General features: G+C 32.6%; 3 protein-coding genes across 9 annotated transcripts; 1 reads left to right on the forward strand and 2 right to left on the reverse strand.

Annotated features, from left to right (window-relative positions):
* Positions 1–378: 378 nt before the first annotated feature.
* On the forward strand, positions 379–2,392 carry LOC101246000 (putative H/ACA ribonucleoprotein complex subunit 1-like protein 1). Its single transcript, XM_004249099.5, has 4 exons — positions 379–597; positions 900–1,048; positions 1,649–1,764; positions 2,086–2,392. The coding sequence occupies exons 1-4, from the start codon at positions 456–458 to the stop codon at positions 2,261–2,263; spliced, it is 585 nt and encodes a 194-aa protein (XP_004249147.1). The 5' UTR covers positions 379–455; the 3' UTR covers positions 2,264–2,392.
* Positions 2,393–2,713: 321 nt separating this feature from the next.
* Positions 2,714–8,079, reverse strand: gdh1 (glutamate dehydrogenase). 5 transcript variants are annotated; one of them, XM_010329383.4, is made up of 10 exons: positions 8,017–8,079; positions 5,920–6,047; positions 5,094–5,207; positions 4,635–4,856; positions 4,469–4,543; positions 4,220–4,336; positions 3,771–4,021; positions 3,607–3,682; positions 3,304–3,390; positions 2,714–3,173 (listed from the first exon to the last, which is right to left on the reverse strand). In XM_010329383.4, exons 2-10 carry the CDS (start codon positions 6,025–6,027, stop codon positions 2,988–2,990), a joined length of 1,236 nt encoding a protein of 411 aa, XP_010327685.1. In that variant the 5' UTR covers positions 6,028–6,047; positions 8,017–8,079; the 3' UTR covers positions 2,714–2,987.
* Positions 8,080–11,000: 2,921 nt separating this feature from the next.
* LOC101246294 (uncharacterized) lies at positions 11,001–15,856 on the reverse strand. Of its 3 annotated transcripts, none has more exons than XM_004249101.5 (4): positions 15,103–15,856; positions 14,423–14,714; positions 13,281–13,349; positions 11,001–11,778 (listed from the first exon to the last, which is right to left on the reverse strand). In XM_004249101.5, the coding sequence occupies exons 2-4, from the start codon at positions 14,660–14,662 to the stop codon at positions 11,164–11,166; spliced, it is 924 nt and encodes a 307-aa protein (XP_004249149.1). In that variant the 5' UTR covers positions 14,663–14,714; positions 15,103–15,856; the 3' UTR covers positions 11,001–11,163. The 3 variants fall into 3 exon arrangements, with proteins under 3 accessions (XP_004249149.1, XP_010312053.1, XP_004249148.1); XM_010313751.4 differs by having other exon boundaries at positions 15,098–15,791; XM_004249100.5 differs by having other exon boundaries at positions 15,487–15,788.
* Between the last annotated feature and the right edge of the window lie 750 nt (positions 15,857–16,606).

Genomic DNA, 16,606 nt, shown 5'->3' on the forward strand with positions numbered 1-16,606 from the left:
ATTTAAAGAGTAAAAATTAAAAATCAATTTATTTGAAGAACAAATCATGCAATTAAACTGTTCTCCTAAAGAATTTTTATGCCAATTATATATCTGTTTGTTAATAATACACATTGAAATCTCACGAGTAGAATACAAGGAAGGAAAAATATATGCAAACGTCAACAAATTCAAGTATAAAGAATGAGGCAGTAAAAAAAATATATAAGAAGTAACGTTTAAGTAGTTTACAAAGAAGCAAAACAATAATAAAATAGTATTTATAATTAATATTATATATATATATATATATATATATATATATATATATATATAATTTTTTTTTCGAATAATTGGAAAAGAAAATAGTAAATGACTAGGGTCAAAATTGGAAGAATAAAATACTTATCTCCTTGTTAAAACCCCCTAAAACCCTAAACCCATTTTCATCAAGGCCGCTAAAAGAGTACTGAAGAATGAGACCTCCAAGAGGACGTGGTGGTGGCGGATTTAGGGGCGGCAGAGATGGCGGCGGCCGTGGTTTCAGAGGCGGCGGCGGAGGACGTGGCGGTGGCCGGTTTCCTCCTCGAGATGAAGGTCCCCCTTCTGAAGTCGTAGGTATGTAGTGTGGATGTTCAATGAGCTTCGGATTTATTCGTCTGTTTACTTTTTCATATTTTGAATCGTTAATGAAATTTCTAGTTCCGCCGCATAAAATTAAAATTGATACCGAAGTACACTTGGCCTTTATAATGAAATATTGTTATAGACATGTCTGATTATATAAGCTATTATCTAAGTTGCTCAGACTCTCCTAAATTGTTGTCATATACACCTGTCGATATTTTTTTAAGAGTTCGAGCAACATAGGTTATCATTGTATGGGTAAAGATATGGTTTTGATTGGTAATATTTTGCAGAGGTGTCTTCTTTTATGCACGCATGTGAAGGAGATGCAGTGACAAAGCTGACAAATGAAAAAATCCCTTATTTTAATGCACCAATTTATCTTCAGAACAAGACACAGATTGGGAAAGTTGATGAGATTTTTGGTCCTATTAATGAATCCGTAAGTAATCTCGTTTTGTGCTGTGATTTTGCTTACGGTTTACTGATGCTATATTTAGCTTTTAATTGTTGTTGTGGTTTTTTTAAATTAAGATGCTGGAAGGGGATTTAAGGTACTTTTGACTTATATATTGGTGTTAGTGTTTAAATTGAATGGTTGAAAAGTTAAGTTGATAGAGAAATCATCTCATCATTCTTTTAAATTTGAATCTTTAATGAATTTGAAAGCTTTGGAAATTGTGCAGTTGTACAAAAGTGAAATAATGTCAAATGTTTTGGAACATTACGAAGAGTGTTACTCGTTTTTTTTTCTTTGACATGTTTTCTAGAGTTCAAGAGAAATTATTGAAATGATTTTCTTGTGGAGAAGAAAGGAAAGTTGTTACCTTTTTTAGCTCAATAGGGAGCCGTAACTAGAGAGACTTGCTTAGTGGTGATCTTAACTTGTTTCTTGACGTGGACAATAGAATCAGGAACTCATGGTTGGGGCACCTTGATAAAGAAAGTTGGGGACGTTGGTCCTAACTTCTTACTTCCTTTGGGGTCGAATTGGTTGCTTTTAAATGCTGAAAGTAATGATATTTGGTTATGATTCATGCAGCTTTTTTCGATTAAGATGATGGAGGGAATCATTGCAACTTCATATTCAGCTGGTGATAAGTTTTACATTGACCCAGCTAAGCTTTTGCCACTGGCGAGATTTCTTCCACAGCCCAAGTACGTTTTCTTGCTTTACTTCATGCTTCGTTTCTCTGGATATTCTTGAACGCCTCATGAGCTATGCTATTGAGTGACAATGACAATGGTTTATGTTCAAGAACAACTTGTAAAAGATAAGACTTTCAGACGTTTATGTAGTAGAATGGCCTAAGGGGTACCTTGATGATGCCGAGAGGAGATGCAACTTGTATAGTTTTCGGAATCACATGCTTTACAAATACTGTGTTGTGATTCTAAATAGCCTGGGATGTTCCATATTGTTCTTGCTTTTTGATATCTATGATCCATTGCTAAACAATTCTGTGTTCACTGTTTCAGGGGAGCACAACAAGCTTTTAGAGGCGGTGGACGAGGTGGAGGAAGAGGTGGTAGAGGTGGACGTGGAGGCGGTGGTGGTTTTCGTGGAGCTAGAGGTGGAGGTGGTGGTTTTCGTGGGGGTAGAGGACCTCCCCGAGGTGGCCGTGGAGGCGGTTTTAGGGGTAGAGGGAGATTTTAAAAAGAAATATGATGTACTTTTGATTTTCTCTATTTTGATTTGTAATTCTGAATGCTGTGAGAACTCAATTGAGAGAATGTTATCATTAGTTCCTTTTCGATGTTAATGAAATTAGCTCTCCTTTATCTTCATCTTGAACTAATTTAGACAGTAGTTTTGCATCATAATTTAAACGCCAACAATTTAATTAATGGCATTATCTATTTGTTCTTGTTGAGTCTTGGTTTGTATTTTGTGTTTGGTCTTTTATGGAATAATTTGTTTCATAATCTAAAGAAGCAATTGTGTCACAATTAGCTAATTGTTTTTAATTAAGTTTTAAATAAGTTAATTCAGTCCTTTTAATAAGATATGTGTGTTTTTGGGGGGGAAGAGTTGGTACGGGCATCCAACACAAAATGCAGACACAATAATATTCAGAGAGTTAAAGACAAGTAGACAATAGACTAGTTTAACTGATAAATATGGCAAAGTGCCTCTTTCAATGTATTGTATTAGGAGTACTATTTAGAAGACACTTTGTCCATGGGCAGAACTTACAGTTCACAAGATTTAGAAAGAAAAAAACAAACGGAAAACTGAGGTCCAAGCCAGTAAACATCAAATGGATAAAGTTCTGCCAAAATATGTTGAATGCAGAAAATAAATGTGGAGAACTAAGTGAACTCCATGCTTTTCATGGTTTTATTTTTGAGAAAGAAAAAAGCCATCACAGGCCTCATTCTTACGCCTCCCATCCTCGAAGAACGGTTGCTCTAGCTACACGGTTAACACCTAAGGTGAAGGCGCCCATTCGGAGGTCACAGTTGTGAGTCTTGCACATATCCTTGACATCTTTAAAACCTCTTGTCATGTATGTCTTCAACTCATCATTCACTTTTTTCTCATCCCACATAAAGCCTTGGATGTTCTAGCATTACAGAATCGATCAAAAAAGTTGATTAGCTGACTGATTAATATGAGCTCTTGGAAGTTTAACATGTTCTTTCAGTGCATAACAGAGAAGACTACAGAACAGAAAACATGCAGAGGTATTGTACCTGGACCCACTCAAAATAACTGACGGTGACACCACCCGAGTTGGCATAAATATCCGGTAGGATGGTGACTCCTTTCTTTGACAAAATCTGCAGAGGATTAGAGAATTAGTTAAGATGCTGCAGGTGTATTGTGTGTCTAAAATGACTATTACAGTAGCTTATACGTCGTTTTTTAGCTTTTGCTTAGGACGCAGACCTAGAGGCTGTTTCCAAAGGATCCTCAAAGTCAAACAAATCGAGGTAGTTATGAAAAGGAAAAACGCCAAGCAACTAATAACGAAAGGAAAGAATTATTGCACTGACCTCATCAGCTTCTGGATCAGTTGGATGGTTAGCAGCCTCAATAATATATTTGGCTTTAATTTCATTTGCGTTATCCCTACAAAGAATAATTCAAAGATATCACAAATATGAAACAGAAAGGCTTTTCGATAACTAGTAGATTTATGCAAAATCATGAAACGTACTTGTTGATTACTCCACCGAGGGCAGCTGGGATAAGAACATCACAGTCTTCTACCAGTATTGAATTTGCATCAATTGGATGTGCATCATGGAAACCTTTAACTCCACGAGTTTCCTTCACGTGTTTGAATAGGCTTTCTATGTCGATTCCCTTCTCATTCTTTATGGCACCAGTTATGTCACTCACTGCTACAACTTTCCCACCTTGCTCATGGATGAGTTTTGCAGCCCAGGAACCAACATTACCAAATCCCTGAGATGAAGAAAACAATTATCAAAATTCGCCTGCTTGTCCACGGATCACTAACAACAAACATTCTCAACCAATCTATCTGACAACCTAGATGTTGTCGTTATTGAAAACAAAAATGTGTGCTTTTGTTATGGACTCTATCCATGCTTGGATATTGAATCATCGTAGAATAAATTTGAATATTTTGACTGTGCTAACCTGTATAACAAAACGCTGACCAGCAACACTCTTCCCATGCTCATTAAGCAGGGCTTCTGTAGCAAAGAGAGCCCCCCTTCCAGTAGCTGCATCTCTGCCTAGAGATCCACCGAGATCCTGTCATAAAGTATTATATTATACTCCTCTCCTAAGCTCAAATTAACAAATAATTCACCGAAATAGATATGAAGTCATTTCCTCTTCAAACTTTGTGCATAATCTAATCTAGGATATTTTCGGCATACTTACAACAGGTTTTCCAGTTACCACAGCAGGTGAATAACCATGAAATTTTGAGTACTCGTCTAAAATCCATGCCATTGTCTGCACAAAGCAATTAACAGTCCAGTTAGATGAATGACATTTTTTTCCATCAACTGAAATGCTAAGCCCCTGAAATTAATTTTCCACATACCTGAGGATTTGTTCCCATATCTGGTGCAGGAACATCGGTGTGAATTCCGATTAGGTCATGTATTTTTTGAGTAAATACTCGAGTAAGTCGTTCCAACTCAGAGATACTCAGGTCACTAGGACTACATCCTATTCCTCCTTTAGCCCCACCATATGGTATATTGGCGACCGCTGTCTTCCATGTCATTAGCTGTGCTAATGCATTCACCTCATCAGGATCAACCTACATAAAACACCAAAAAATGACCATAAATCATATGCTACATCAGACAACTATAAATGTTGCTAGGAACCTCTAAAATGTCATTGCACCAGTGTCAAATCCTCCTAAAAAGTGTAACTTTAGGACGACTTGACAGGCGAGGCTGCATCTTTAAGGATCTCAGCAACACAGTCTATATACTATTTGTGTTACAAACAGCATAATGAGTAATGATCTATCATAGACAAGAAAAACAACCTCCGGGTGGTATCTGATTCCGCCTTTCATAGGCCCTCGTGCATTGTCGTGCTGTACCCTGAATCCAACAAAAGATGCCAATGTGCCATCATCCTTCGGTATAGTACACTCCACCTATAAGTTTTGCACAAATCAGTCCTTTTTTCTTTAATAAAACTGAAAAAAGACACACACACACACCAAAAAATCTGTCCGCTAAGCACAATAATCTAACCACCTATAAAAACACAAGCCTGATTCTGAAAAATCCATTAGAAGTCTCAAAAGTTCAACTCAAACTCAGTAATGCTAAACACGAAAACCAAAATCATGTTGCCCGGACTCTTTAGAAAAAGTGACAGGTGCGTATCAGATCCTCCAAAAGAACTGAATTTTAGAATAATCCAACATATCTGCAGCGACATTTTTGAAGAATCCGAGCAACATAGAAAACCAGAACAAACTTCTGTTTACTTCCCAAATTGGACACACAAACTACAACTTTGCATCAAAGGTTGAAGCCTCTTTTCATCAAAACATAATTAGGCAAAACATGATCTTTAACCCAGTTTCAAGATCCTAGCACCCAAACCAATGGGGGGGGGGGGTATCTTCAATTTTAAGAACCCCTATTTTACATCCCCAAACAAAAAAGAACCCCTTTTTCACACCCCAAACAAAAAAAAGAACCCCCTTCTACACCCAAAAGATCATTTAAAACAAAAAAAAACAGCAAAAAAGAACTCCCTTTTTGCACCCAAACAAATTTAAAAAGAACAACTTTTTGCGCCCAAAAAGATCAATTTTTTTATCATCTTGATGACTACAGACAGAGAAAATAAATTACCTTAATTTCTCTGAAAGGGATTAGCAGACTTAGTTCCAACTTTGAGTCTAAACCAAGAAGCCTAGCTGCCAGCTTAAAATTTCTATTAGTTGCTGCTAAAGCATTCATGTTTTCTCCAAAAAGAGTACCTAAAAAATATCAAAAAATTAAGGAGAAAAAAAGAATCAAAATCAATCAAAGATCAGATTTTTAACAAGAAAAAAAGGGTCAATCAAGAAGTATTTATACTTGATTTTTTCAGCTAGATCTCAGTAGATATAAATATTTATTTAATTTTCCATGTGGAAAAAATGGACAGCTTATTACTACTATAATTTTCAAAAATTTGTCATCAGCACGTCTTAATCCTTATCCAAATTTTTTTTCTTACCAAAAAAAAATTAATAATCAAGAAGTCAATAATCAGAGGCTGCAGCAAATTGATCAAGAAAAAATATTGAACATGCAGAATTATAATATAATTAGGCTAATATATATAGTATAGTGTATAGTTTATAATACTCAATTTGTCAGCATAATTATCTGCCCACCGTCAACTATTAATTAAAAAAAAAGTAATACAACATGCACATTGAGTAATGACTCCTCTTCCATTTTTGCATTTTCGAGTCCTTTTCCTTTTCTCCACTACAATGATTGACTTTCTTTATATGAAATGCGATATTATCAGATAATTTAACATGTTATTAAAAAAATAATATGTATTTAATTTACTCTTGACTTATTATAATGTATTACTATTTAATAATAACAATAACAACATCTATATATTTGATGTGAGATCTAAAAAAAAGTGATATGTATACCATTTTGTTTTTATTTTTGATTTATATACTATTTTGTTATTATGTGAATACTAATTAAGTTAAGTTAGTTATACTTATCTTTTAAAGTATTTGATTGTGTAAACTTTATTTATTTAATTTTATAGATTGATGATGTATGCTTTATATTTTTCCATTTCTATTTAGTTGTTCAATTTAAAAGTGACACACATATTTAGGCACCAATTATTATTATAGGATAGTTACAATTTTATTCTTAACTTAAAAGATTATGTAACTCTCCTAGTATAATAAATATATTTTCTGGTTTCAAAAAGCATGCATTACAATTTAGTAGTATTAAAAAAAAGTTAGAATTAAATAAGAGCATATTAGAAAAAAAGATCATTATCTTTTTTTGATTTGTTAAAATGAACAAGTAAATAGAAATAGGTATAAAAAAATATGAACAAATAAATAAGGACAGAGAGAGTATTCTCTTACGTTAACAAACTAAAAGAAAAAGGATTTTTAGTGACATACTCTAAAAAGTGTTGGTTAATGTTACCTTTTCTATTTCACTTTATTAAGTGGTCTTCTTTTTTCCTTGTTAGATGATGATTTTATTATTCTTAGTTTCTGATCAATTTATGTTGATATAAAAGATTTATTTTATCATGCCTAAAAAAAGGGAGAATAAAGGAATATTAGTCGTTTATTTTTTTTCAAAACTTTGTTATATGAGTTATATATAACTAATTATTGTTTTTCTTTTTTTATTATTATATTAGATTTTTAGTGAATAGATAAACTTATCTATTATTGTAGGACAATTCAAATTTGAGTTTCTAAATGAACCCTACACCAATTGAGTACACAATTTTTAGGTGCAACTGGAAACTAAATTTGACCCCAAAATAAAGGAGAAGCCATTTCAAACTTGAAGTATATATGGTTATAAGGGGGCAATAAAAAGACCATGTTTTATGTAATAATTGAAAATTACATGTATAGGGTAAAGCTAAAAATAAAAAATAAAAAGTTCTTTGTGCTTTTTCTTTATTTATCCCTTTTCTTATATTAATCTTATTATACGTATGTTCTGACAGTGTAAATTATAATGTGTTTTAGTAAGTAACTTGCGAATTTTTTTTTTTTTTGGTATTTATGAAAAATTATTTAATTATTTTTTTCAAAAAAAAAACTAGATGACATGATAATAAAGATATATATCATAATCATTCCTACGTAGGAGAAGAAAAAAAAAAGCATAAATAAAGAAATTAACTAATTAATTTGAATAAAAAAATAATCAAGACCAACCTTAATGTACCTCAAAAAAGAAGAAGAGAAGCCAAATGAATTATGCACTAGATAATATGCAATTACTCCTTTTAAGTTCTAAACTCCAATTTGTATCAATTTATATCCATGAAAACGAATAAATATAGAATCAGATTCATTATTATCCCATCACATCATTAATTCAATGAATGGATAGTGGCCAAAAATATTCACTTCATTATGTTATTTAATTATAAGATAAACACAACTTATAAATGTTAATCAGTAACGTGATAAAAATAATAATCCGATTAAATATAAGTTAGTTTAATTCCTCTCAAGGACTACCACTGCATTAACAAAAATATTAATAAGGCCGCAATTAATCATCGCTATTTATATATTTTTGGCGGCAATTATCATCTTTATTAATGTCAATATTTATTGTCGCTAATTTATTTTTTTTTTACAGTGGCATGGGGAGATTCATTAATTATATACAAATATTTAACCATGAATCTTGTAACTAAAACAAGACATAATAACATCAGCATCAATACTATGCTATATAAATTAAATTCATAGAAGAATATAGGGTTTCATCATCATATTCCATTAACACCCAAAAAAATAAAAATTGTTTCATAAAGAGGGAAAAATAAAAAGAATAATATCCCTATCAAACGTGGAACCAAATATCCTTTTGTCCTCAAGAATAACACTAATATTATGTGAATCCGATTCAATTCCCATATTTATTTCACTTTTTACATAAATATTAGCTATATGCTTTGTTCATATAAAATTTTAATTATTATTAGTAATCCAGTTCAAAATAGTTAATTCCAGCTGTATATGAGCTTGTTCACATTATCGGTCTTAAATTTGAATTAAGGAGAAGGATTGTCAAAGGTCAATCAGAAGCTACGAACATCTTACAATTACACTTATTATTGTTGTTTTTTATTGATATTGGTTGTTCACGCTAGATTTATTATAACTATGTAAATTTTTATCATATCGGATCGTATAAACATGCATGTTAATCAACCGTGTTAACGACAAACTAAACAATTAATATATGAATTTAATCATCCCCAACAAATAAGAAGCAAAACAACAAGAAAAATATGAAATTAAAAAATATAAAAATACCTTTAAAAAATTTCGAGCTTGAAATTGATTTGAGAGTTTTTGTTTTCCAACCTTACAAAATTGTTTGTAATCACAACTTCACACACACAAAAAAAAATGACAATAAAACCTAAGGTATTAAATATAAATAGCTATTACAATTGGAAAAAAAATAATAATCTCAATTCTAACCAAGAAAGAAACAAATTAAAAAAGGAAAATAAGAGAAGTCCTTATTCGAAAAGGAAAATAATTATGGAACGTAAAAGTATATCACAAAAGCAAACTAAATATCTACCCTTCTTGGAAATAAATAATAAACAAATAGTGACTACAACAACAACAAAAAGAAAAATATTTAGCACAGGAAAATCTAGTCGTTAAAAAGTCTTAATCCAATTGTTAATTATTAAAATATTTTTTAGTTACTATAAATATATTCATAACGACTAAATTCATATATCTAAAATATTTAGCAAAGGAAAATGTAGTCGTTAAAAGTCTTAATCCAATTGTTAATTATTAAAATATTTTTTGGTTACTATAAATATATTTATAACGACTAAATTCATATATCTTCGTTAAAAAATTGTTTAAAGGTTGAGCTTTAATTTTAATTATTTTTTTTTTGGGTGCACTTATTGTAAAAGACATTGCTTTAAAAATACACCATTCATAATCAGAAGGGTCACCAATAATGAAGAAGTGTCCCTTGAACAGAATATAGTGAGTATTAGAGAGTAATTTTTTTTTTTGATTTCTTCTTTTAACCCCTTTTTAGTTTTATAACTTTTATTATGAGTGGTTCCCGTTCGATTTTTTTTAATATTAGATCTTTATATACAATTTTATCTTGCATTTCTGTGATAGACCTATTGAACCCCTGATTTTCTACGTTCTTGATGGAAAGTAATATTTTTTTCTCAAATAGTGTATATATTATTAAATATATATGAAATAATAAGTTTAAAATCCAATTTATACTTAAAATAATTATTTTAAAATTCCGAATACATAAAATTGAAATTTTAACTCTATCACTAAACACAAAGATACTTAAACAAGGGCTTTCCTTTTATGTGATAGAAAACAAAATCTAACATAAATCACCCAACTCAATAATATGAAGAAAGTATTATATTTGGAAATTTGATGAACATTTATGTTAAGTTTTAGATAGTAAAACAAAAACATATGTTTTAGGCCAATCAGAAGATGGGGATGTGACAAGAGATGAAAAAGATAGTTCCAATGGGAAGGGAATCTTGAGATGGAAATCCTCCTCAGAATCTATTAGATTCCATAAAAACAGCACATTATCCAATGAAGATTCCTTTTTTCCATTGGTTTTGGAGGTTGATTTTGTGCTACTCTAATGTTTTTTTAGCATTTGATAGTACCCCACATCTAGACTGAGAATTTATTCCCATTTTGTGTTAATGTAATATTAATATTGTATTATGAAGATTCATTATGAATTAATAAATTTTATATTGATCGTTATTGTACCACAATCTTCCTCATTTATCAGGATTCGGGGATTAATAATGTAAAATAATGAAGTAGAGAAAGGCTACCCCACCCTTTAAGGGGTAAAATCTCCGTACACCTCACCCTGCCCAATCTCATTTCTTGACTATACTACATATGTTGTTTTGCACCCATCTTGACAATTGAGCCGATACATGCCATCTCCTAACACAAGTGTCAGGTTATCTGTCCATCGAGGCTTAGGCAAATGGGAACAAATCACCAATCTTTTTTGTGAATCCGTTGGGACTTTGAACCTGAAATAACATGATTCTCGTTCCACTTGATTGTCCATTATAGCCACAACCTTGGGTGCTTTAGAGAACTAATTAAATGGAAAATGCAATTTAGGGACTAGCAACTTGCTGGTTAAAGATGAATATGAACAAGTTGTAGAACATATAAAAATTTGATTGTGCATTTACATTGAGAGACTATACTATATGAAATAGAACTAAAAGTTAATAGTGAGGCAAATTTACAGACAGAAAAAGTGGCATCTTCAATAAGTGATCACTCTGTTGCAGATGCTTTAGCTAAGATCAACTTGTAACTTGATTGACATGTACAACAGTGTAAGAATGGCACCTTGTGGGAATGGAGCATATCTAGCAACATTGGATCCGACCCACACGGCTATAACCACTAACGCGACTACGCTACTGCTTGTTTTGCCACAAAGCCAACTTGCAAATGAAAGGCATAATGTAAGTAGAACACCACCTCTGCCTCCCAAAATCCATGCAACTAGGTAACCAATCTTGTATCCGGAGTCCAACTTCCGATCAAGCAAGGCCATAAGGCTACTAAATGTCAAAGATAGATGAATACCTATGGTGTTCATAAGGAATAAAGAGAGGAGGGCAGATCTGAGCACTTCCGCGAATGGACCTCTTTCTTCATCTAGAGTTTCTTCTTCAGACTCCTCGACTTCATCATAATAAGACGAGAAGTTTTCCCCTGTATGATACCTTCCCCAGTATCTCTCTCTTTGCATTTTTCGTCTGAGATCAGCCCACCTATAGGTCCTTATGCCATCGTCATATTCAAAGTCGTATTCCCAATATCCCCCCGAAGGCCTGTCAGTATAATCCTGATGTCGAAGCGCCTGATCATACTGGTTTCTTGCTGATTCATTAGATAATACCTGACAAAGCCAGACTCAGCCTTTATTACACAAAAACTGTCATAAAAGCAAAAGTATTAACATTTGAGACAGCTAGCAGTGTCAAATATAAATGTATAAATTATGTAGCAATAATACTAAGCAACAGTTTATCCGCTAGGTGGCCTCTAGACAACAAATCATCAATTACTTCGTGCATCAGTTTGCGCTCCAGTTTAGGAATTTCCAGATATTTTCTTCCATATCCAAGCAATGAAAACACAATATGACAAAGAGAAATACAAAAAAAATAGTTGATCTGTGATCATTTTGGTGTTGTCAAAGGCCCGCTTAAGCCATGGCCCATGAAGGGAGGCACAAAACATGTTGAGCATTTCACCTTGCTTAGTGGATGCTTCAGAGTCATTCTAACTTTTAAGACTCTGAAATATTTTTCCTCTGCCAATGAGCTAATCCTGAAGCGGCGACAATAAACATTTGATAATTCGCTTTCTCATAATTTCTTTGTCCATATATTTAAACTCCCTCCGTCCGATATCGTTTGTCATGGTTTCTATTTTTAGAGTCAAACTATAAAAACATCGACTAACATTTTAAGATGTATTTTTCATCATATTAATATACAAAAAATTGTAATTTATAGTACTTTTCATGTAGTTTTAGAATATCTAATTTTTTGTTTAAAATAATTAATGTGATCTAATTTAACATTGAAACTTAGTCAAATTGACTTTCCAAAAGCACAACATGACAAACAATACTGGACGGAGGGAGTAATTATTTTTCTTGGACTGCTCAGACATATTTGTCTCCATTTGCGACTTTCTTTATTAAAGCACACACCTCAAAAGTGTTTTCCGCTTAAAGCCCCAATGGACCTTAAGACATTTTTTATACTTTTTGCCTTTGATAACAGAATCTCCAATAGCTCACTATTGTGTGATAAACGGGTAACTGAAGCTATTACTTTGCCTGCAATATAATAGATACAAACTTCTTCCTTTTAAGCTATTTCTTAGGGTGCTTGTGATACCTAGTATCAGGAAAAATTTTAGACACTATTGTGAGATACTATATTAACATGAATTGCTACATCAATCTCATGCAGCGTTCCAAAGTTGATCATATCAGCATAGAGAATAGAAGTTACAGAACCAGTGGCTGGAAATTGTCAGTTTTAAAGCAGAGACATGACTATGTACAATTCAAATTATGTATCTATCTCTTGGTGTGTGTGTGTGTGTGTGTAAGAGAGAGAGAGAGAGGGAAGGAAGGAAGAACAGCATTACAGAAATATGTACAAACGGGAATGCTATGTAAGAATATTAGTATAAAAGATACCTACACAACATCCATTTTTCCCCTCTCCTACTCACCCAGTCCCCAGGCAAAGGTGCCAACCCACCTTTCTCACTCTCAAGAGGGTTTAAATGACAGTATCAAATACACAATAGCTTAAATATGAATTCTAAGTTCAATATATAAGAGATAAATATACCGAAAGCCAAGAAGGAGTGACTCACATCATATGCATGATGGATTTTCTTGAAAATCTCATCAGCTCCTGAATCCTTGCTAACATCAGGATGATACTGCATTTATGATGTACAAACAATTATTTTGAGAATGAGAGTCAGTAACTTTTGAACGGGAAATTGATAGTATAAGACAGCACTTTCCAAAAAAAGAAGATCACAAATGCAGGAAAGGGAACAGGGATTTCTTCACATCATTCGGAAAGAAACATGCACGCTAACTTGCCTGGAAAAGTTCCAATCTTTTAGAGAAGAACATTGTACTTGAGAACAGCATTGAAATGTAACCATACAAGAAGTCAATCCTTTTGTAAGCCAACAGAAGGTCAAGACAGTAGAGCCAACCATATTAACAACCGACATGAAATATAATTATTCGTGCCTTTTCAACCTGAACAAAACAATTCCATAGCTCCGCATTCTTAAAAAGATATTTTGGCAGATAAGCAAGACAAAGCAACAACCACTATAACCTCATAGGACTGTTTGTCAATGGGAAACTCTGTTCACATGGTTTATTACTCCCACCATCCCAATTATGTGTCTTAATTACTGTCCTTTTTGGTTTGTCCCAAAAGAGTGTCTCTTTCTATATTTAGTAAGTTTTTTCAATTCCAACATTCTACATGGCAACTTTAAAACCACAAGAATTTAAGGACTATACACATTTTTAATTTAAGACCACAAGACTCAAAAGTCTTTCTTTATTTCTTAAACTCCGTGCCTAGACAAACTAAGACACTTAAATTGAGACGGAGTCGTACCACATTTATGCTTCAGAAGTTTCTCATAATGATAATGCTTTACTCAATTAAAGGGTGACGCAATTCATCTCAAATTCTCACTCACGGTTGCATTAAATAATTCTCAGTTACAATCTTTTCTAAAAAGAAGAACTAGAATGATTCATCAATTAAATTATTATTATTTTCATTATTTCATTCGGTAACTAATCAGTATTGTCAAACAACAAAGGCAATTAAATAAAGCAACAAATATTGCTAGTCAGGTATCCACATGTCAAAGGTTCAATTGTGTTATAATATCCAGTAACCGCCTAAAATGCCTTCTTCTTTCCTTTTCCTTGTATATTTCTATGAAACATCGATGTCAAAAGGGTATGGTGGTACCTTGAGAGCAAGAAGACGATAGGCCTTTTTTATATCAACAGAAGAAGCATTCTGTGGAACACCAAGCACACTATAGTGGCTCTGCTGTCCACCACCAATAGCAGATGCTGAAACTTGGGTACGAGGATGAACAATACCTATGCGCTTGTTAGGCCACGCCCATGGTCCAAACGAAAAGTTCTGGTTGGAGCTACCACCTTTATCAATGGAAGTGGGAGCTAAAAAGAGATAGGTCTGCATGTTATAAACTGCTTTTTATTTAATCTTCCATCATTACCTTGAGTTGTGCTACCTGCGGAAATGGAAAAATACAAATACTCATTAAAAGAACACAACTTAAAGCATTGTATTGGATAAATTGTTTACATCATATTTCCTTACAAATATGCTTTCTTTATCTTACAACTAGCATAAGGGTGTGTTAAGAATGCTTTGTGAGATTCAAAAAGGTATCACTTTTAGCATCTCGGCAAAAATCCTCAGCTACGGGCTTATACAGGTTCAACCGAACCAAGTAGTTTTGGTTCAAATCCTGTATTTGTCTAAAAAATCCATAGAATACAGAAACATTTATTAATTTAGAACCCAATAACTCCAAAGAACTACAACAACAACAACAACATACACAGTGTAATCCCACAAGATTGTATCTTGGTAGTGTAAGTGTATACAAACCTTACCATGTCTCGTGGAGGTGGAGAAAAGAACAAAAACCCCGAATGCATAAAAATCAAATCTTGGCTCCGCCTCTGCTACCATCATCTAAGAGACAGTAATCATTCTTCTAATCCCCATTTCAAGGATAAACATAGACAGCAAATTCAAATTGCCGTTATAAAACCTAAAGGTCCTCATTTGTAATACTCAAAACTGTATAATTCAGTAGTAATTACAAGAAAGATGATAACTTTAACACAATTAACCAAAAAAATTACAGAAAAACACAACTAAATTTCAGTAAGAAATAATTGGCAAATACCCAAATAAGTTTCAGACCCATAAATAAAGATACACAACATAATCAAAAATCAAATTCATAAAATAGAAAAAATAACATAAATTACCCGTTGATATCTCAATCAGGTGAAAATTGAGAGATTAAAGAAACCCCAAAAGAGAAGAGACAGAACAGTAGTCTGATGAGCTAGATGAAAAAATTTCTTCTTTGGTCATAATAGGAAAAAATAATTTTAAAAAGATAAAATAAATAAATTAGAACGATTTTTTTTCTCTCCTTTTATTTATTGGGAAAAAAAACATATATTACTTGTAAAAAATTGGTAGGGTAAGTAGTAAAAAATGATTATTAACTTGTAAGTAAGATCAAGAGGTATTGTATTAAGTTGTCAATATAAAAAAAAATCTTATTAAGAGGGTCAAGAACGGTGTGTCTGTAATATAAAAGGATACATGCAAATTTTGTACTTTTGAGTTAACGAGACACAATAAATTAAACGTTAATTATAGGCCAAAGTCATATGCGGCCACTCAAACTTGTCCCGATTATTCATTTAGACACCTCAACTAGACGTACTACCTATTGAACACTTCAACCATTCTGAATTTGAACCATTTGAACACTTTTTCGAGAATAAACAAAAAAAGAGGGTGTGTGAAATACACTCGCGCTGACATGTCAATTTGACCAATTAAATAATGACATGTGTTATTTTTTAATCCAAAAAATTATTTAAACATTATATTATAAAGTAAAAAAATTTAAGAAATTATTTTAAAGTAAAAAAAATGAAAAAAAAAAACAAAACTTAAACACCACTTCCCTGCCCCTTCAACCGGAACAAAAAATACATTTCCTCTAACTCCATTAATGGTGACCCTCCCCTCCCCTCCTTGTACAGTTCCATCTTTAACCCAACAATTTTTTTTTTCATCAGCTTTTTTATTTATTATAACTTTTTACTTCATCTCGTGTTTTAGGTAGAGAAAGATGGGCAAAAAAATCTCTCCGAAAAAATTTATAAATGAAACAAAATGTTAAGAATTTTAAAACCATTAGAATGGTGGGGGAAGAAGATAAACACTAAGACTAAGAATTTTGAAATCATTAGAACGGTGGGGGAAGAAGATAACCATTGGTGTATGGGTATGGGGGTTGGGTTGGGGTTGATAGGAATAGGGAAGAAGAAGAACTGTTCTTCTTCTTTTTTGTTAATTTTTTTTAAA

Source organism: Solanum lycopersicum, chromosome 10 (assembly GCF_036512215.1).
Source record: "Solanum lycopersicum chromosome 10, SLM_r2.1".
In the NCBI taxonomy this organism is placed as follows: domain Eukaryota; kingdom Viridiplantae; phylum Streptophyta; class Magnoliopsida; order Solanales; family Solanaceae; genus Solanum; species Solanum lycopersicum.